Source organism: Chiloscyllium plagiosum, unplaced genomic scaffold (genome assembly GCF_037043375.1).
Source record: "Chiloscyllium plagiosum isolate Xiang-an unplaced genomic scaffold, Cpla_swu_hap1 HiC_scaffold_6, whole genome shotgun sequence".
In the NCBI taxonomy this organism is placed as follows: domain Eukaryota; kingdom Metazoa; phylum Chordata; class Chondrichthyes; order Orectolobiformes; family Hemiscylliidae; genus Chiloscyllium; species Chiloscyllium plagiosum.
In genome coordinates this window covers 123,468,129-123,489,585 of record NW_028270144.1, presented here as the reverse complement: position 1 = coordinate 123,489,585, position 21,457 = coordinate 123,468,129, and the positions used below count along the sequence as shown (strand labels likewise).

The following is a 21,457-nucleotide window of genomic DNA, read 5'->3' as shown; positions in this document are numbered from 1 at the left end:
AATCTTCTCTGAACCCTTTCAAGTTCAACAACAATTTTTCTATTGCTGGGAAATCAGAACTGTATGCAATATTCCAACAGTGCCCTCACCAATATCCTGTACAGCTATAACATGACATCCCAACTCCTATACTCAATGTACAGTATGTTTCACTTGTGGTCAGGTTTTACATGTAGCGATTGCAATGAGGTCAGCCAAGTGGACCGCATAGAATATGAGTTCCCTGATTGGGGCTGTTAGCCTGATTGAATCAGGGAGCCCTGGCTGACAGATATAAATTGGAGTGTCAGACATGTTCAAACTCTGAGAGCTGGCTCTGAGGGAGCTGGATCAGTGTTAAGGACTCTCCATGTGTAAATAAAGGGTGACTGGGTGACGGGATACCACCTCTGTGGATAATGCAATGTTTGCACAAGGTGTGTAGAGGTAAAGTGGGCCAATTGTTCCATTCTTGTTTCTGATGGCTAGGTGTGGTCTGGAAGCCTAAAACTCCTTGATCCTGTTGTAAATCCAACAAAGTATTAAGCTAAACAAGAAATGGCAGTTCCATAGCGCCAATAATGTTGTCGGACAGGTGACAGCAACTTTATTTTAAATTGAGTTGAATGATTTATTGTACTTTAAAGTGAAAAGTACAGTTAAATATAGTTAAAAGCTTCAGCTGTTGCCACAGTCTGGCACCATTTTGAATAGTTTAAGAATATAAGAATAAAAAGATGTAACTGAGAGAGAGTCTATCTTTGATCACTGCCTCCACCATGAGCCCACCAACGACCGCTGAGCCTCCACCCCTTCTCCAGCTGCCAGTGCTGGACCCACCAACAGGGGGAGTCGCCACCCTCAATTGTCATCTCTTCATTGCTGGGCCCACTCTCCCGATGTCGCCAAGTCCCATGTTGAAACCTTACTCCCCCACAACCAGGAGTCCCTAGTTCTGCTGCTTCTACTGCCTCGCTGATAACCAGGAGTCCCCAGTTCTGGGCCCGTGGCAAATAGGAGCTGCCTCTGCCTCCTCATTGATGAAACAGGAGTCCCTGCTCCAGGCCTACCAAGGGTCCCTGGCACTGCTGCCACCTCAATGTCACTGGGAGTCCCCCTCTGGGCATACCACACTGCCGTCACCACCTTCATTACCAGGATTCCCCACTCCGGGCATACCACACTGCCGTCACCACCTTCATTGCCAGGAGTCCTCACTCCGGGCATACCACACTGCCGTCACCACCTTCATTGCCAGGAGTCCTCACTCTGGGCATACCACACTGCCGTCACCACATTCATTACCAGGATTCCCCACTCTGGGCATACCACACTGCCGTCACCACCTTGCTAATGCCAGGAGTCCCCGCTGTTGGTCCACTGCAACCAGTAGTTCCTGGCTCCACTGCCAGGCCAGATCAGGGCAGGCCGGCACCGCTGCCTCGCCAAGTGTCCTGCTTTGGCCGTCCTCCTCCAAAATGTCACCTGCCCTGATAAGAAGAGAATGAAGAAAAGAAGAAAAAAAAAGAAGACAAGAAGGGTAAGGAGGAAGGGAGGAAGTGGCTGGCCTGGAGCAGATGGGTGCAGGAGGCCGAATGCTGCGCACCTTGTTGGCACCCACACCTTGGGAGATTTTTATTTCATTCTTTCATGGGATGGAAGTGGCATTGGCTGGGCAGCATTTAGTGCCCTTGAGAAGGTGGTGGTGAACTGCCCTCTTGAACCGCTGCACTTCATGTGCTGTAGTTTTACCCATACTGCTGTCAGGGAGGGAATTTCAGGATCTTCAAACACTGAAGGAACAGCGATATCTTTCCAAATTAGGATGGTGACTGGCTTGGAAGAGAACGTGCAGAAGGTGGTGTTCCCATGTACCGGCTGCTCTTGCCCTCCTAGGTAGAAGTGGTCATGGGTTTGGAAGGTGCAGTCTGAGGATCTTTGGTGAGTTTCTGCAGTGCATCTTGTGGATAGTACACACTGCTGCTACTGGGCATCAGTGGCAGAGGGTAGATGTGGTCAAGATTAGAGTTGTGCTGGAAAAGCACAGCAGGTCAGGCAGCATCTGAGGAGCAGGAAAATCGACGTTTCGGGCAAAAGCCCTTCATCAGGAATCATCAGTATGTGGACGTGATGCCAAAGAAGTGGGCTGTTTTGCCCTGGAAATTATGTCAAGGATCTTGAGTGTTGTTAGACTTGCAGCCATCCAGGCACATGAGGAGTATTGTGGATTGTGGACAAATGATGCTATGATTCTGTCTATTCATGATGTCTCCAAGCAATTCACAACCAAAGAAGTACTTTAGTTTTTGAACTCTAAAGCAAGTGAGGAATTGTAGTCACCAGTTCTCACAAAATCCCCCACTACAATTTAAACGTAACCCAGTCATTCTTTCTTTAAGTTCATTGAGGCTAAGCATTGGTCAGGACATGAAGTAGAACTCTTGTGTTCTTTGAATGCTGGGCACAGATGATAAATACTGCTCTAAACCTCAAGGCAAAACTACCAGAATATTTCATTTGAATTGGATGTTGTTGACTATAAAGTGGTTTCCTGTGAGTTCAGTTTTTGAAGCCAATATATTATCTTTACTTTGCACAAAAGGTCATTTTTAAAATGTATTTAAAAATTGTTCCCCACACATGCACACTGCTTCCTTCCTTCCATTATTTTATTATTTTAGCCAGGAGATTTGAGCCAGTACTGGATCTCCTCCAACTGTTCTCTCACTCGGTTTGTTGAGTGGTAGATACTACTCTCAACATTGAGGTCTTTGCGGTGATCATTCCGGAGCTTGTCAGTAGCAAGAGTCCCATCCCAGATTCTTGGAATCAGGAAATCGTACAGTACAGAAAAGGGACTTTGGCCCAGAAACTGAGAAAGAAGCTAAAAGCTTGTGGCATGTAACTCAGCGAGTGGATCTAAAACTGGCTTAGAGGGTGGAGGCAGAGGGTAGCGAGAGATGGTTGTTTGTCTGACCCGAGGCTGGTGCGGGGTTGCACGCCACATGACTCCGAGCTGGCTCACTTATTCTTTGTGACATTCATAAATGTTGCAGATGAGATGGTTGGGGAACGATAAGTAGGTTTGAATATGATGCAAATATTGGCCGGTGGTTGACAGTGAGGGGATGTACTTAGGAAGAAGGAACAAGACAAGAGAGTACTCAATGAATGGTAGGACACCAGGAAGCTCCAAGGAACAGAGTGGTCTTGGGGTGCCTGCCCAGAGATCCCTGAAGGTGGCAGGGCAGGTTAATGGGGGAGTTCAGAATGCTTACATTTATCAACGGTGGCATAGATTATAACAGCAGGAAGATTATGTTGAAACTTTACAGAACTATGATGAGGCCACAGCTGGAGCACTGAGTGCGGGGACAACACCGCACAATCAGAAGGATGTGATTGCACTGGAGAGGGTGCAGAGGTGATCCACCAGGATGCTGCCTGGGATGGAGCAGTTCAGCGATTCAAGAGCAGTTGCATAAGCTCAGGGTGTTTTGTTTGCAGCAGGGAGGGCTGAGGGGGGGCCTGATAGAGGAGTATAAGATGAGGGGCACTGACAGGGTGGATAGGAAGCAGCTGTTCCCCTTGGTTTAAGAGTCAATAATGAGGGGTATAATTTTAAAGTGATAAACAGGAGGTTTAGAGGGAATTTGGGGAAAGCCTTTTCACCCAGAGTGTGGTGGGGTCTGGAATGTGTGGCTTGGGAGGGTATTTGAGGTGGAAACCGTCATAACCTTTAAAAGAAATTTGCAGAGCCCTTGAAGTGTTGCAACCTTGAATGTAATGGACCAAGCATGGGGGAGTGGGACTAATGTCTGTACTAGTATATTTTTGCCAGTATGGACTTGATGGCCATCAAACACATTTTGGACCAATATTAACATGACAGACTAATTCCTCGCTTTCCATCCCTGCTCTGGGAAGCTGAGGCCATAAGCTGGCTGCAGAAAAGGTCCAAGGAGAAAGTGAGGACTGCAGATGCTGGAGATCAGTCGAGAGTGTGGTGCTGGAAAAACACAGCAGGTCAAGCTTACGCCTGAAACGTCGATTCTCCTGCTCCTCGGATGCTGCCTGACCTGCTGTGCTTTTCCAGCACCGCACTCTGAACTGCAGAAAAGTTCTGCTTTGTAAGATAAACACAGATCCCATGAATGTTCATGTCAGAGAAGTTTAAATGGATTGTGTTGAATGTTTTTTGTAGCTGTCTGTCAGATATGAACTCCCTTTTGAACTCTCCACAACCGCCTGATGAAGGAGCAGCACTCCGAAAGCTAGTGCTTCCAATTAAACCTGTTGGACTAAAACCTGGTGTCATGTGATTTTTAATTTTTTCCCATTTGAACAACACTCTGAATGAGTTATTGTCTCAGCCTGACCCATTGCCTCTGATAAATGTTGCTGTTTCAACACCAACTGATTTAACAGGTATATCTTGTTTAAAATATCTCTGTGTAGGAATTTAGTTAGACATTTGTCAGTTGGTTTCTAGTTAAGTAGTGCCTTAAGTAGGATTCTATCCACGTGATTAAAGATTGATCTCGTTTGACAACCTAGTGAAGGGAAGTCAGCTTCCAACTCGCATTAGGAATCCAGTCCCCAACTCCCAGATACATCCTGGATTGGGAAGCTGAGCCACAAGGTCTAGGTGAGCAGGTCTGAGACTGGGACACCCTTTATACTGTCTGCCATTAAGGATCTCTACCTGGGTGTCAATAGAACTATTACAAAAGGTCAAAGTTGAAGGATAACTATTGGGGGTCAGAATGAGCAAGTCCTGGGTTCAAACCTTTCCCATAATATTGAATCAGTCATCTAGGCTCACACTCCAGTGCAGTGCTGAGGGAATGCTGCAGAGCCAGAGGTGTTACCTTTTGAAAAAGATGCTAAAACTTAGCCGTGTCTGGCCATTTTGGGTGAACACTGAAAGATCCCAGGGCCCTATTTTGATATTGAGGGGTTTGCGATCACAGTTATCTAATATAGGCAGTCAATCATGTGTAATCAATTTTCTGATAGGAGAAAGTGAGAACTGCAGATGCTGGAGATCAGAGCTTAAAAATGTGTTGCTGGAAAAGCGCAGCAGGTCAGGCAGCATCAAAGGAGCAGGAGAATCGACGTTTCGGGCATAAGCCCTTCTTCAGGAATGAGGAGGGTGTGCCAAGCAGGCTAAGATAAAAGTTAGGGAGGAGGGAATTTGTGGGAGGGGCGTTGGGAATATGATAGGTGGAAGGAGGTTAAGGTGAGGGTGGTAGGCCGGAGAGGGGGTGGGCGGAGAGGTCGGGAAGAAGATTGCAGGTCAAGAAGGCGGTGCTGAGTCTGAGGGTTGGGACTGAGAAAAGGTGGAGAGAGGGGAAATGAGAAAGTTGGATAAATCTGCATTCATCCCTTGTGGTTAGAGGGTTTCTAGGCGGAAGATGAGGCACTCTTCCTCCAGGCGTAGTGTTGCCATGGTCTGGTGATGGAGGAGGCCAAGGACCTACATGTCCTTGGCGGAGTGGGAGGGGGAGTTAAAGTATTCAGCCACCGGGTGGTTGGGTTGGTTAGTGCGGGTGTCCCAGAGGTGTTCTCTGAAACGTTCCGCAAGTAGGCGGCCTGTCTCCCCAATGTATAGGAGGCCACATCGGGTGCAGCGGATGCAGTAAATGATGTATGTGGAGGTGCAGGTGAATTTCTGATGGATATGTAAGGATCCCTTGGGGCCTTGGAGGGAAGTGAGGGGGGAGGTGTGGGCGCAAGTTTTGCATTTCTTGCGGTTGCAGGGGAAGGTGCCGGGAGTGGAGGTTGGGTTGTTCGGGGGTGTGGATCTGACGAGGGAGTCGCGGAGGGAGTGGTCTTTCCGGAATGCTTATAGGGGTGGGGAGGGAAATATATCCCTGGTGGTGGGGTCTGTTTGGAGGTGGCGGAAATGATGAAGGATGATATGATGTATCTGGAGTGGGGTGGTAGGTGAGGACCAGTGGGGTTCTGTCCTGGTGGTGATTGGAGGGGCGGGGTTCAAGGGCGGAGGAGCGGGAAGTGGAGGAGATGCGGTGGAGCGCATCGTCAACCATGTCTGAGGGGAAATTGCGGTCTTTGAAGAAGGAAGCCATCTGAGTTGTTCGGTATTGGTAGCCATGGGCACCCGCATGGGCCCCAGCTATGCCTGCCTCTTTGTTGGATATGTGGAACAGTCCATCTTCCGCAGCTACACAAGCACCAGCCCCCACCTTTTCCTCCGCTATATCGATGACTGTATCGGCGCTACGTCGTGCTCCCATGAGGAGGTTGAACAGTTCATCCACTTTACTAACACCTTCCACCCCGACCTCAAATTTACCTGGACCGTCTCAGACTCCTCCCTCCCCTTCCTAGACCTCTCCATTTCTATCTTGGGCGACTGACTCAACACGGACATTTGCTATAAACCGACTAACTCCCACAGTTACCCATCCCATATTCCCAATTCCTTCGCCTTCGCCACATCTGCTCCCAGGAGGACCAATTCCAATACCGTACAACCCAGATGGCCTCCTTCTTCAAAGACCGCAATTTTCCCCCAGACGGGATCGACGATGCGCTCCACCGCATCTCCTCCACTTCCCGTTTCTCCGCCCTTGAATCCTGCCTCTCCAATCGCCACCAGGACAGAACCCCACTGGTCCTCACCTACCACCCCACCAACCTCCATATACATCATATCATCCTTCGTCATTTCCGCCACCTCCAAACAGACTCCACCACCAAGGATATATTTCCCTCCCCACCCATATCAGCATTCCAGAAAGACTACTCCCTCCGCAACTCCCTTGTCAGATCCACACCCCCCACCAACCCAACCTCCACTCCCGGCACCTTCCCCTGCAACTGCAAGAAATGCAAAACTTGCGCCCACACCTCCCCCATCACTTCCCTCCAAGGCCCCAAGGGATCCTTACATATTCATCAGAAATTCACCTGCACCTCCACACACATCATTTACTGCATCCGCTGCACCCGATGTGGCCTCCTATACATTGGGGAAACAGGCCGCCTACTTGCGGAACGTTTCAGAGGACACCTCTGGGACACCCACACCAACCAACCCAACCACCCCGTGGCTGAACACTTTAACTCCCCCTCCCACTCCACCAAGGACATGCAGGTCCTTGGCCTCCTTGATCCCCAGACCCTGGCAACACGATGCCTGGAGGAAGAGCACCTCATCTTCCGCCTAGGAACCCTCCAACCACAAGGGATGAATGCAGATTTATCCAACTTTCTCATTTCCCCTCCCTCCACCTTTTCTCAGTCCCAACCCTCAGACTCAGCACCGCCTTCTTGACCTGCATTCTTCCTCCCGACCTCTCCGCCCCCACCCCCTCTCCGGCCTATCACCCTCACCTTAACCTCCTTCCACTTATCGTATTCCCAATGCCCCTCCCCCAAGTCCCTCCTCCCTACCTTTTATCTTAGCCTGCTGGGCACACCCTCCTCATTCCTGAAGAAGGATCTATGCCCGAAATGTCGATTCTCCTGCTCCTTTGATGCTGCCTGAGATGCGCTTTTCCAGCGATACATTTTTAGGCTCAATTTTCTGATAGTTTAGAATAGATTAGCTTTATTGTCACATGTACCCAATGAGCACATTGAAAAGTTTATAAGTCGCTACTTACGATGCCATCTTAGGTACAAAAGTACCCTGGTACAGATTCTTCAGTTACAAGATCTTAGAAAAATAGAGAAATAAAAAGTCCAGCATCGAATAAGTAAAAGTTGTGAACAATGGCCTCCCAACCCAAACCAAGCTGGCACCTAGCCTCCAGTCCGCACTGGGACTTGGCTCCAGACCATGTTGGGCATAGTGAGTTTTAGACTGCAGCGGTTTAGATTTGTTATAAAGGTATGTCATATGTTTTCTACACCTGAAACAAAGTTAGCCAGGTGGATCGTATTGAGTACGAGACTTCCGATTGGGAACCTGGACCAATCAGGGAACCCAGGCTGACAGAGATAAACAGGAGATTTGGAGAGTCTCCTCACTCTGGGCACTGGCATTGAGTCAGATGTATTGTGCATGTGTGAGAAAAGGGTAATTTGGTGATGGGATACCAGCCTCCATGACGTTATTTTACAATGTATTAGATAAACTATATGACTGTGACAATTGGGGATAGTTCACCGATTCCAGAGGACAGACATGCTGTTGGTACAGAGCGTGTCAGTCTCATTGTGGTTGAGAGGCAGTAGCCTGCTTTCCAGCTGAGTGTTAGAGACCTCTTCTCTGGGTCTTCCTCCTTCTCTCCTGCTTCGTCTTCCATCTGAAGAAGACAGTTGTCTGAAGCCCACCCTATGAGGACCACCCGATGAGGACTGCTGCCTCCAAGGGTCTGCCTGATGAGGAGTGCCCTCTGCCCCTGACCACTCGGTGCTAGCCCCTAATTCTAGTGTCAATGGATTGTCTCAATCCTTTTGACAACTACTCATGACATCAGGGTGACCGTTGTTCCCCTTACTCACCCCATTAATTCCTTCTAAGACCAAAGCCGCCTTATTTTTGAAAGTACCCATCATAATAGGGTAGTGTGCAGCCCATTAAACTTTTTGTTCATGCTTGTCGGAGGTTAGTTACTGCTGTAACACAGTTAAATGAGGTCTCACGCTGCTAAATGTATCATACTATAGAAACATAGTTTCTAAGAGGACCCCCACCTTCCTACGCAGGACTTTTCCTCTGGTGTGAATGAGTAATTTTCTGTTCTTTATCTCTGTTCTTTCTCGGAGCATTCTGTGTGAAAATTGGCTGCAATATTTTTTCTGCATTATTACAGTGACTGTAATTCAAAAGGCCCCTCATTGGCTGCGATGTGTTTTTGGGTGATCCTGGGCTCATGAAGGATTCGAAATAAGCAAGAGTGAATACTTGATCATTTCCTCTGATTCTGTTCCTCTTTCTTCTCCCACCTCCCCCCCGGGGGCCCCTCAACTGCTTAAGGCGAAAAATACCCTTTATCAGTGAATCGCTCAAGCCATTAATCCATCTATTCACAGGAGATGAAAAATTTATATATTCATTGATGCTGCCAATCCAGTCTGATAAAATCTCTGTATAGCTAACTGCTAATGTTATCTCGAGCAATGTATAATGCACTTTGGATGCTCTTCAAATGGAAAGTGCTTTGAAAGAAAGCCAATCCAAATAGGATGTAACTCCACCCTTTTTTGATTGGGAATGAGGTAATTTAGCCTTTTGATCCTATTTCACTTCTCAGGGAAAGAATAGCTAATCTGTAACCTAACCCCACCTACCCACATTTACACCTTATCATCAACAACTGCAACTTGCATTTATATAGTGCCTGTAACATCACAACACATCCCAAGATACTTTACAAAGTCATCATACAATTAAGATTGGACTTGATTTTGGTTTGATTTATTGTAGTCATGTGTACCTAAGTACAGTGAAAAGCTTTGTTTTGTGAGTACAGACAGATCTTAGGGAGCTTAAACAGAGTGAGACCTACAAGGTTATGGCTGCATGAGAGGTGCACAAAACAAGATCAACATTATTTAAAGTTGGAGAGGTCCAATCATCAGTCTGATAATGGCAGGGAACAAGCTGTTCTTGACATGACGCCAACTAAAGAGAAGTAAAGACAGATGTCCAGAAAGGTGGTCTTGTGGAACATTGTAAAAGATGAGGGATAGAGCCCAGTTGGAAGAGAATTCAAAAGCATCTCTTTGTTTTTCTTCAGCCATGGGATGTGGGTGTTGTTGACTGGGTCAGCATTTATTATCCATCTCTAGTTGCCCTTCAGTAGATGGTGGAATGTTGTTGGAGCTGCACCCATCCAGGCAAGTGGGGAGTATTCCATCACACTCCTGACTTGTGCCTTGTGGATAGTGGACAGGCTTTGGGGAGTCAGGAGGGGAGTTACTCACTGCAGGATTCCTAGTCTCTGACCTGCTGTCTTAGCCACTTTATCGATATGGCTGGTCCACTTCAATTTCTGGCCAAAGGTAACCCCCAGGATGTTGATATGAGGGGGAATTCAGTAATGTCACTGAATGTCACAGGATGATTGTCTCGCTTTGGAGATGGCACTTGCATGGCGTGAATATCAGTTGCCACTTGTCAGCCCAAACCTGATTTTGTCCAGCTCTTCCTGCATTTGGGTATGGATTGCTGCAGTATGTCAGGAGCTGCTTAACAGCTAAATGCATGGCTACAGCAAGTGGCATGATACTGAAGAAGCCGGAATTAGAGGAACAGTGATTTCGCCGGAGCTGGCGCAGGCTAAAGAAATAGGGAGGCTGAAGCCCTGGAGGAATCTTTGGAAAAGCATCATGCACACATTCATTCGTAATTATAGCACGACACCTGAATTGCTGTTCATCAGATAAAAGTATCCGCACTCAATTAGCATATCTGATTATTTTCTAAAGCTGTTGATTGATGTTTTAATGTTCTATTTAGCTGGGCCACACAAGTCTCGTTGGACCTTCACTGTTTCTAGATTATCACTATTGAGAATGTATTTTGTTATATCCTTTTGGAGCCAAAGCTGCCGATGGCTGTTCATTCCATTGATCTTTGTATCATCAAATAACATGGTTAAGTGGCATTCTTCCACATTGTTTAAATCATTAATGGAGGATGTTAGCAGCAATGAGAGACATTCCAAGCCTGTTCTGTCAATAGAATTTCCAGCACTGCACACTATTGCCTTTTTATAAAGGTGGGAGAGAGGAGGTGGAGATACAAAGTTAAAAATCACACAGCAACAGGTTATAGTCCAATAAGTTTATTTGGAAGCATTAGCTTTCGGAGCGCTGCTCCTTCATCAGGTGGTTGTAGAGTATAAGATTGTAGGACACAGAATTTATAGCAAAAGTGTGATCTAACTGAAATTATATATTGAAAAAGACCTGGATTGTTTAAGTCTCTCATCTTTTAGAATGACCATGTTGGTTTCAGTTCTTTCATATGTAAACTGTTGGACTCCAACCTGGTATTGTGTGATCTTTTAACTTTGTATCACCACAGTCCAACACCAGCTCCTCCAAATCCCAGCTTTCGGGAGGGAATTCCACATTGCAGAGGTGAGACTGGGTGAGGCAAGGGGGGGTAATTTGAAAATGAGAATGAGAATTTTATAATTGAGTGTTTTAACCAGGAATCAATGAAGTAAGACCATGAGATGTAGGAGTGAGTAGGAGTAGGCTGTTCAGCCCCTCAAACCTGTCCCATCATTGAACAGGATCATGGCTGATCCAAATTCCTCTCATCCACTTTCCTGCCCTTTCCCCATAACCCTTGATTCCTCGACTGATTGAGAATCTATTTCAGTCTTAACTATACACAAGGACTCTGCGCGCCCCCCCACCGCAGGTCTCTGTGGCAACAAATGCCAAAGACCTGCCCCTTTATTCTGAGTTTATTCCCTCTGGTCCTAGACTCTCCCATGAGGAAAACATCCTCTCAGCCTTTAAAAGAAGACAATGTCCTAGTGGTAAAGCTCCTTGGATGCTGCCTGAACTGCTGTGCTCTTCCAGCACCACTAATCCAGAATGTCCTAGTGGTGCTATCACTATAATCCCAGAGACCCAGGGAATGTTCTTTCTGGACCTGGGTTCGAATCCTGCCATGGCAGATGGTGGAATTTGAATCCAACAAAATCTGGAATTAAGAGTTTAATGATGACCATGAATCCATTGCTGTCAAGGAGTAACCCATCTGGTTCACTAATGCTCTTCAGGGAAGGAAACTGCCATCCTTCTCTGGACTGGCCTACATGTAACTCCAGATCTACAGAAATGTGGTTGACTAAATGTTGTGACCCCTGCTCTGGGCAGTTAGGGACAGGCATTAAATGTTAGCCTGACCAGTGTGTCTTTGAGTTGCAGTTTTCTCCACTTAAAAGTGAGGATTGCAGATGCTGGAGATTAGAGTCGAGAGAGTGGTGCTGGAAAAGCACAGCAGGTCAGGCATCATCTGAGGAACAGGAGAATTAATGTTTCAGGCAGAAAAAATTCATCAAAAAAAAGCCCTGTCAAGCCCTTTAAGAATCCTATATGTTTTAATGAGATCACCTCTCATTCTCCGAAACTCCAGTGAGTAGAGTCCTAACCTTATAAGATAATCCAGGGATCATCCTAGTGATCCCTGTCTGACCTGCCTCCAATGAATAAGGGGACCAATATTGCTGACAGTGCTCCAGATGTGGTCTCCCTAGCCTCTTGTCCAGTTACAGTAAGACTGACCTACTTTTATACTCCAACCCCCTTGAAATAAGGGCCAACATTGCAATAGCCCTCCTGATTACTTGCTGCGTCTGTGTGCTAGCTTTCTGTGTTTTGTGCATGAGTCACTTTGTGTTGCAGTTTTCTGCAGTTTTTCTCCACTTAAATAATGCTCTGCTCTTTTGTTCTCCCTTCCAACATGAACACCTTCAAGTTTTCCCACATTATACTCTACTTTCCAACATTTTGTCAACTTACTTAACCTATCAATATCTCTCAATAAACTGCTTGCATCCCTCCTTGCAATCTGCCTCACTCAGTGAAGGCAGAGATCATGGATGAAGGGGATTTGGTGCAGGTTAGGACACAAGCATGTGGGTTTAAAGTCACTATCACTCATTGATTGCATTTTCTGAAGTGGTTAAGCATCCCCTTCCCTTATGAAAGTTTAATTACATTCATTCAGGCAATGAGCTTAGTGATGGCACGGTAGCTCAGTGGTTAGCACTACTGCCTCACAGTGCCAGAGACCCAGGGTTCAATTCCATCCATGGGTACCTGTGTGAAATTTACACATTTTCCTCATTGTCTTTGCACATTTCCTCCAGGTACTCCAGTTTCCTCTTGTCCAATGATGTGCTGTTTAGGTGGATTGGCCATGATAAATTGCCCAAAAGTGTCCAGGGATGTGCAGACAAGCTAGATTACCCAGGGGAAATGCAGGTTTGTAGGGAGATGGAACTCGATGGGCCCAATGGCCTGCTTCTCCATTGTAGTGTTTCTATGATTTGGGTGATGATTTGATTTGCATGCTTTATCTTGTGTCTTTGCCTGTTGCAGGTTTGAAGGATGTTTGACTCAGTGAAGCCTTATGGAAACCAGGATTTCTATAACCTGAAGAGGGAGTGCCAACAGCGCAACCAGCTGTTTGAAGACCCTTTGTTCATTGCCGATGATGAATCTCTATTCTGTACAACGGCACTGCTGTCCAATGTCCGCTGGAAACGCCCAACTGTAAGTCGTTTTCTGTTTTCCTTCCAGAGGCTGTTGTTGCTGGAATACGGAGAGTACTATTTGCTGACTTGACTAAAACCAATGGGCTCATTAGTGGAAACTACTGAGCCTGGGGCAATTAGGAATTAAGGACTAATTATTTTTGACTGACTTGAGTGCCCTCCTTCAATGTAGAACAGTTCATCTTGTGCAAGATTATAATGTTTGACCAACCTGTTTGGGTTTGTTATGCTGGAGTCCTATTTTGGGTGCCATATATAAGCAATGGTATAATGGCATTGGAGGCAGTCCAGAGAAGGTTGGCATGAGGTATAGAGAGACTGTCTTATGACCAAAGGTTGGGTCTGAACTCATTGTAATACAGAAGAACATGAGGTGACCTTATTGAAACATGCAAGATTCTTTGGGGACTTGACAGGTACATACAGAAAGGTTGTTTCCCCTTGGGGGAAGAGTCTAGGATCAGAGGATATAATCTCAGAATAAAGGGTCACATATTTAAGACAGAGACGAGGAGGAATTTCTTCTCTCTGTCTGTGAATCTGTGGAATTCTTTATCATAGAGGGCTGTTGAACCTGGGTCATAAAGTACATTTAAAGCTGAGAACGATTTTTAATCCGGAAAGAAATCAAGAGTTATGGGGAAAAGGTAGGAAAGTGGAGTTGAGGGTTATCAGGTCAGTGCCAATCTGATTGGATGATGGAGCAGATTCAATGGGCTGAATGTCCTCTTCCTGCTTCTATGTCTTATGGACACATCTCTGTCACAGGTGGGAATTGAAGCCAAATCTTCTGATCCAGTGGTGGGGACATTACCACTCCGCCACAATACCCCTAGGTTTGTGTAATGTGTGTGAACCAGTAAAATGAATTGCATTAAAGCACCATATTAGCCTGGTTAGCAAAATTTAAACCCCTTGGAATGAATGGGGCATGAGAAACAAGATGCAAAAGTGACCACGGGGCAGATAGCAGACAGGGGTGGCTCAGTGGTTAGACTGCTCCTTATAGCGCCAGGGATCCGCGTTCGATTCTAGCCTTAGGCAACTGTCTGTGTGAAGTTTGCACATTCTCCCCAAGTCTGCATGGGTTTCTTCTGGGTGCTCCGGTTTCCTCCCACAATCCAAAGATGTGCAGGTCGGGTGAATTGGCCATGCTAAATTGCCCATAGTGTTAGGTGCATTAGTCAGGGGTAAATATAGGGTAGGGGAATGGGTCTGGGTGGGTTACTCTTCAGACAGTCAGTGTGGTCTTGTTGGACCGAACGGCCTGTTTCTATACTGTAGAGAATCTATTTTATGTTAAATGGCTGTGAAACAGATAATCGACATTAGGTGCAGGAGTAGGCCATTCTGCCCTTCGAGCCTGCACCACCATTTATTATGATCATGGCTGATCATCCTCAATCAGTATCCTGTTCTTGCCTTATCCCCATAACCCTTGATTCCACTATCCTCGAGAGCTCTATCCAACTCTTTCTTAAATGAATCCAGAGATTCGGCCTCCACTGCCCTCTGGGGCAGAGCATTCCACACAGCCACCACTCTCTGGGTGAAGAAGTTTCTCCTCATCTCTGTCCTAAATGGCCTACCCCTTATTTTTAAGCTGTGTCCTCTGGTTCAGGACTCACCCATCAGCGGAAACATGTTTCCTGCCTCCAGAGTGTCCAATCCTTTAATAATCTTATACATCTCAATCAGATCCCCTCTCAGTCTTCTAAACTCAAGGGTATACAAGCCCAGTCGCTCCAATCTTTCAGCGTAAGATAGTCCCGCCATTCCAGGAATTGACCTCGTGAACCTACGCTGCACTCAATAGCCAGAATGTCTTTCCTCAAATTTGGAGACCAGAACTGCACACAGTACTCCAGGTGTGGTCTCACCAGGGCCCTGCACAGCTGCAGGAAAACCTCTTTGCTTCTATACTTAATCCCTCTTGTTATGAAGGCCAGCATGCTATTAGCTTTCTTCACTACCTGCTGTACCTGCATGCTTACCTTCATTGACTGGTGTACAAGAACACCCAGATCTCTTTGTACTGCCCCTTTACCTAAATTGATTCCATTGAGGTAGTAATCTGCCTTCCTGTTCTTGCCACCAAAGTGGATAACCATACATTTATCCACATTAAACTGCATCTGCCATGCATCTGTCCACTCACAATAGACAATAGACAATAGGTGCAGGAGTAGGCCATTCAGCCCTTCGAGCCTGCACCGCCATTCAATATAATCATGGCTGATCATTCCTAATCAATATCCTGTTCCTGCCTTATCTCCATAACCCTTGATTCCACTATCTTTGAGAGCTCTATCCAACTCCTTCTTAAATGAATCCAGAGAGTGGGCCTCCACTGCCCTGTGGGGCAGAGCCTTCCACACAGCCACCACTCTCTGGGTGAAGAAGTTTCTCCTGAGCTCTGTCCTAAATGGTCTACCCCGTATTTTTAAGCTGTGTCCTCTGGTTCGGCACTCACCCATCAGTGGAAATATGTTTCCTACTGCCAGAGTGTCCAATCCTTTCATAATCTTATACGTCTCAATCAGATCCCCTCTCAATCTTCAAAACTCAAGGGTATACAAGCCACCTAACCTGTCCAGGTCACCTTGTACTCTCCTAACATCCTTCTCACATTTCACCCTGCCACCCAGCTTTGTATCATCAGCAAATTTGCTAATGTTACTATTAATACCATCTTCTATATCATTAATGTATATTGTAAAAAGCTGCGGTCCCAGCACCGATCCCTGCGGTACCCCACTGGTCACCGCCTGCCATTCTGAAAGGGAGCTATTTATCACTACCCTTTGTTTCCTGTCAGCCAACCAATTTTCAATTCAAGTCAGTACTTTGCCCCCAATACCATGCACCCTAATTTTGCTCACTAACCTCCTATGTGGGACTTTATCAAAGGCTTTCTGAAAGTCCAGGTATACTACATCTCCTGGATCTCCTTTGTCCATCTTCAGGGTCACATCTTCAAAACATTCCAGAAGATTAGTCAAGCATGATTTCCCCTTCATAAATCCATGCCGACTCTGACCTATCCTGTTACTGCTATCCAGATGTGTCGTAATTTTATCCTTTATAATTGACTCCAGCATCTTTCCCACCACTGAGGTCAGACTAACTGGTCTATAATTTCCTGCTTTCTCTCTCACTCCTTTCTTAAAAAGTGGGACAACATTAGCCACCCTCCAATCCGCAGGAACTGATCCTGAATCTATCGAACTCTGGAAAATAATCACCAACACATCCACGATTTCCTGAGCCTCCTCCTTCAGTACCCTGGGATGTAGACCATCAGGCCCCGGGGACTTATCAACCTTCAGACCTAACAGTCTCTCCAACACCAATTCCTGGCAAATATAAATTCCCTTCAGTTCAGGTCCTTCAGCCACTGTTACCTCAGGGAGATTGCTTGTGTCTTCCCCAGTGAACACAGATCTGAAGTACCAATTCAATTCTTCTGCCATTTCTTTGTTCCCCATAATATATTCCCCTGTTTCTGTCTTCAAGGGCCCAATTTTAGTCTTAACCATTTTTTTGCCTTTCACGTACCTAAAAAAGCTTTTACTATCCTCCTTTATATTTTTGGCCAGTTTACCTTCGTACCTCATTTTTTCTCTGCGTATTTCCTTCTTAGTAATCCTTTGTTGTTCTTTAAAAGCTTCCCAGTCCTCCGTTTTCCCACTCATCTTTGCTATGTTGTACTTTTTCTCTTTTGACTTAATATGTTTCTTAACTTCCCTCATCAGCCACGGCCACCCATGCCTCCTCCTAGGATCTTTCTTCCTTTTTGGAATGAACTGATCCTGCATCTTCTGCATTATACACAGAAATATCCACCATTGTTCCTCCACATACATATAGTGATGCAGTGATTAGTCAGACTGGCCGAGGCTAATGCTCTGATAGAATTTAAATTACATTCATAAATCTGTGACTAGAATAAGCAATTATGGCCATAAAATTATCTTTGATTCTTGCAAAAACCCACCCTGCTCACAAATTCCCTATAATGGAAGAAATCTGCCACCCTTACCCAGTCTGGCCTACATGTTATTCCATACCTACAGCAATGTAGCTGACCCTTAAATGGTCATGCAAGTCACTCAGTTCAAGGCCATTAGGGAAAGTTTTAGACTGATTAGAAATGCTCACACAAGAATTTTTTTTAAGACGTGGCCATTGCTGGCAAGGTCAAGATTTGTTGCATATCCTTATTCGGGAAAAAAAAATCTGGACATGTAAACGTTCAGTACCTGTCCCACTGCAATTGTTTTTGGATGCAGTTGATGGACTTGGACTTGGTGGTACAGGACACAGTTCTGAAATTGACTTTCAAATGGAATTAGATGAATTGTTGAAATAATGGGCGGCACGGTGGCACAGTGGTTAGCTCTGCTGCCTCACAGCGCCAGAGACTCGGGTTCAATTCCCGCCTCAGGCGACTGACCGTGTGGAGTTTGCACGTTCTCCCCGTGTCTGTGTGGGTTTCCTCCGGGTGCTCCGGTTTCCTCCCACACTCCAAAGATGTGCAGGTTAGGTGAATTGGCCATGCTAAATTGCCTGTAGTGTTAGGTAAGGGGTACATGTAAGGGTATGGGTGGGTTGCGCTTCGGCGGGGCGGTGTGGACTTGTTGGGTCGAAGGGCCTGTTTCCACACTGTAAGTAATCTAATCTAAATGATCTATGGAGAAAGAGGAGGGAAGTCGGTCACTCTTCGAAAGAGTCAACACCGAATTGATGGGCCAAAAGGCCACCTCCTGTGCTGGATAGTTCCATTCTATCATTTTGTACCCCCTGGAGTTGAGAAAAATGAGAAGCTGATCTCTTTGTTAAAAAGTAAAACAAAACAATTCATAAAGAGCTGGACAGGGTAGTCAGTGAGAGGCTACTTTCTCATTGGAGGGTCTAGAGCCAGGGACCAATGCCTTGGGAGAAAGGATCAGTTATTTGAGGCTGAGATGGGGAGAAATTTTTTATGTTTGATATTCTGAGTCTATTCAAAACTTGGTTTAAGATATTGTAGAACACAAGGGGATAAAGGTGTAGCAAAGGAAAAATAGGGTTGATGTAGAAGATGGTCTTATGGAATGCCAGTGCAGATTTGATGGGCTCTTGATCCTATTCATTAATTGACTTAAAGCTGAAGAGTTAGTTGCCTATAAGAATATAAGGAACAGGAGTCGCCCACTGAGCCGTATCCTCCATTCACTAACTTCTTGGCTATTCTGCTTGTGATCATAACACCATTTGCTTGCCTGTTCCTCAAATTCCTTGACTCTATGGCCAGACAAAAATCTGTCAAATTCAGTCTGAACTAAATTCAGTGACCCTCCAGTATCCAATGCAATCTGCAGAAGACAGTTCCACAGACCAATGACTCTCTGAGTGAAGAATTCCCTCCTCAGGCCCGTGTGGTGAAACTGTATCTGCTTGTCTACATCCCCCACTGGGGGAAATTGTCTGGTCAGCATCCACCCGTCAAACACTCTCCGGATCTTATATTTTTCATCACAAAGCCAAATACTGCGGATGCTTGAAATCAGAAAAAAAAACCCACAACAAATTCTGGAGAAACTCAGTAGGTCTAATAGTACACAGTCCTTCAGGTCTGTTTAGTCAACGTGGAGTATTTTGAGTATTCCAGCACAGTGTTGGCTGCTGGGGTTGTTTTTCTTTCTTTTACTCTTGTACAGTTTGTAACATTTGGTGCAAATCCAATCCGTGGGAATTTACAACTCACATGCCTCCCCAGCTGACTGACCTAATTTGAAATTTGTGTCTGTGTGTGTGCCCGAGTGAGTGTGTGGAGGTGTGCTTTTTGTTCTTGTTAAATAGTTTAAAAGCTCCCATCAGTCCCTATCTGTAGAAATGGATAGACTAGCCTTTGAGAAGGAGAAGACCACAAGACGCAGGAGCAGAAGTAGGCCATTCACTCCATCAAGTCTGAAGCACAGATACACTGCAATGTTCCCTTGTGTCACAAAGGTTCAGTTGTGAGGATGGTTTTTATTGGGATGTGGTTGTTGCTGGCAAGACCGGAATCTGTTGCCCATCCCTAATTGCCCTTGAGCCTCTCATTCGGCCATTTCAGGGGGCAGTTAAGAGTCAATCATGTTCTTGTGGGTCTGGAGATGTTGCAGAAGGTGATGGTTCTGAAAGGAGTGGCAGCATCCGATCTGATAATGTTATATGGGCTAGAATGGGAATAGCTTGGGACTTCATGGATTGAAGCATTATATTATAGGTATCCTCATTGCTACCAAGACTATGCTTAATTAAAAAATATGAAGGACTGTGAAGGACAAGGGCAGTAGATATGTGGAAACACCACCATCTGCAAGTTCCCCTCTGAGCCACTCACATACAGTCAATGAGTCGTACAGCATGGAAATAGCCCCTTTGGTCCAACTAATCCATGCCGACCAGGTTTTCCAGGCTAAAATAGTCCCATGTACCTGTATATCCCAGTAAACCTTTCCTGTTCATGTACCTGTCCAAATGTCTTTTAAATGTTGTAACTGTACCTGCATCGACCACTTCCTCTGGCAATTCATTCCAAACTCACACCACCCTCTGTATGGGAAAAAAAGTTGCCCCTTAGGTCCCTTTTAAATCTTTCCCTTCCCACCTTAAACCAAAATATATCACTGTTCCCTCACTGTCACTGTCACTGAGTCAAAAACCCAGAATTCCCTCCCTAAGGACATTTTGGGTCAACGTACAGCCCATGGACTGCAGTGATTCAAGAAAAGAAAGATGCTCAGCACAATTGTGGATGGGTTACACATGCTGGCCCAGCCACGCCCCATGTTTATCTATAAAACAATGTAGTCTGAGCTTAAGGGGCTGAATGACCTCCTCCTGTTCCTCCTTTTTGTAGCAGTCTGTCTGAACTGTTGTGTCAACTGGACTGCGTGCTTAACGGTCTAGAGTGAGATTTCAACTCACAAGGTCCTGACACCAAATAGCCCACTAAATCTCCGCTAGAGATGAAATCCCAATCGTGTGGCTGATCTTTTATTTGGAGTTGTATTTCTCCCTGCTCACCATCAAGGAGGAGCGTGAGGTGTTGCTTGTGGAGAGACACTATTGATTAGTTTTGTTGCTGTTTCTCAGCTCCCTCAGCACGGGGCCAATTCATGTTGGGAGCCAGGAAACTGAATTGTTTTGCTTTTACACCTTCCATTCTTGGCTGTTCTCTTGACTGTTTCCATTTGAGAGCGAAGTGAAGTGTTCTTTCTGTTCAGGGAATGCTCCAGAAACTAGTGGCAGTAAATAAAGTGAGTTTGACCAGACTCCAGTCTTGTGACTTCCGCCATACTTAACCACTGAGTAAGGATTGTGGTATCTTCATGGTAACACAACCACGGGCAGTTTTCAGAGTAATGGATTAAAGGAGACACACAGAAGGGCAGACTTAGGAGGCTGAGTATGAAGGACAAGGTCCTGGGGGTTTTGCTCAGTAGTGGCAGTGCCTGGACGTTGGACTGTACAGACTTTTGTTTGTTTATCTTGTTACTTGCACAGAAGTGCAGGAGCTTTCAGATTCCTGTTCAGCTTAGCCCATCCCTACCCCACCCTGCCCTGTTACATCTCGGGATCCCTGTACTCTCCAAAGTGAAGCCCATGGGGCTATAGCACTGGGTACCTGGGTTTGATTCCCACCTCGGGTGACTGTCTGTGTGGAGTTTGCATGTTCTTCCCGTGTCTGCGTGGGTTTCCTCCGGGTGCTCCGGTTTCCTCCCACAGTCCAAAGATGAGCAGGTCAGGGTGGATTGGCCATGCCAATTGCCCATTAGTGTCCAATGGTGTGTAGGTTAGGTGCATTAGTCTGGGGTAAACGTAGAGTAGTAGGGGAATGGGTCTAGGTAGGTTACTCTTCGGAGGGTTGGTATGGACTTGTTGGGCCAAAGGGCCTGTTTCCACACTGAAGGGATTCTATCTTTGTCACTCTGCCATTGCTGCGTGAAAATGGGCCAGCACCTTCCCTCTGGGATAACAATGACTACTCTTTACTGGTTACTGAGTGGTCTTCAGTGAGGCGGGGGGGGTGGGGGGCATTGGGTATCCTGGGAAATGCTCTAAAAATGTAAGTCCCTTTCTTTAAGGTGAACAAGGGCAAACTCCGCCTCCCTGTGCCTTGTGCAGCCAAGAGGCCTTCGCCACTCGCTGTTAACATAGAACTTTACAGCAATGTACAGGCCTTTCAGACCTGACCTGTCAAACCAATCTGAAGCCCATCTAACCTA

General features: G+C 46.0%; 1 protein-coding gene across 1 annotated transcript in view; it reads left to right on the top strand.

The window, feature by feature from the left end:
- The window catches only part of capn5a (calpain 5a), a 113,175-nt gene that overhangs the window by 27,167 nt on the left and 64,551 nt on the right, over positions 1-21,457 (top strand). Inside the window, exon 2 of the mRNA XM_043692439.2 lies at positions 13,024-13,197. Coding sequence (XP_043548374.1) covers positions 13,033-13,197 — 165 coding nt within the window. The 5' untranslated portion in view covers positions 13,024-13,032. The remainder of the gene's footprint in view (positions 1-13,023; positions 13,198-21,457) is intronic.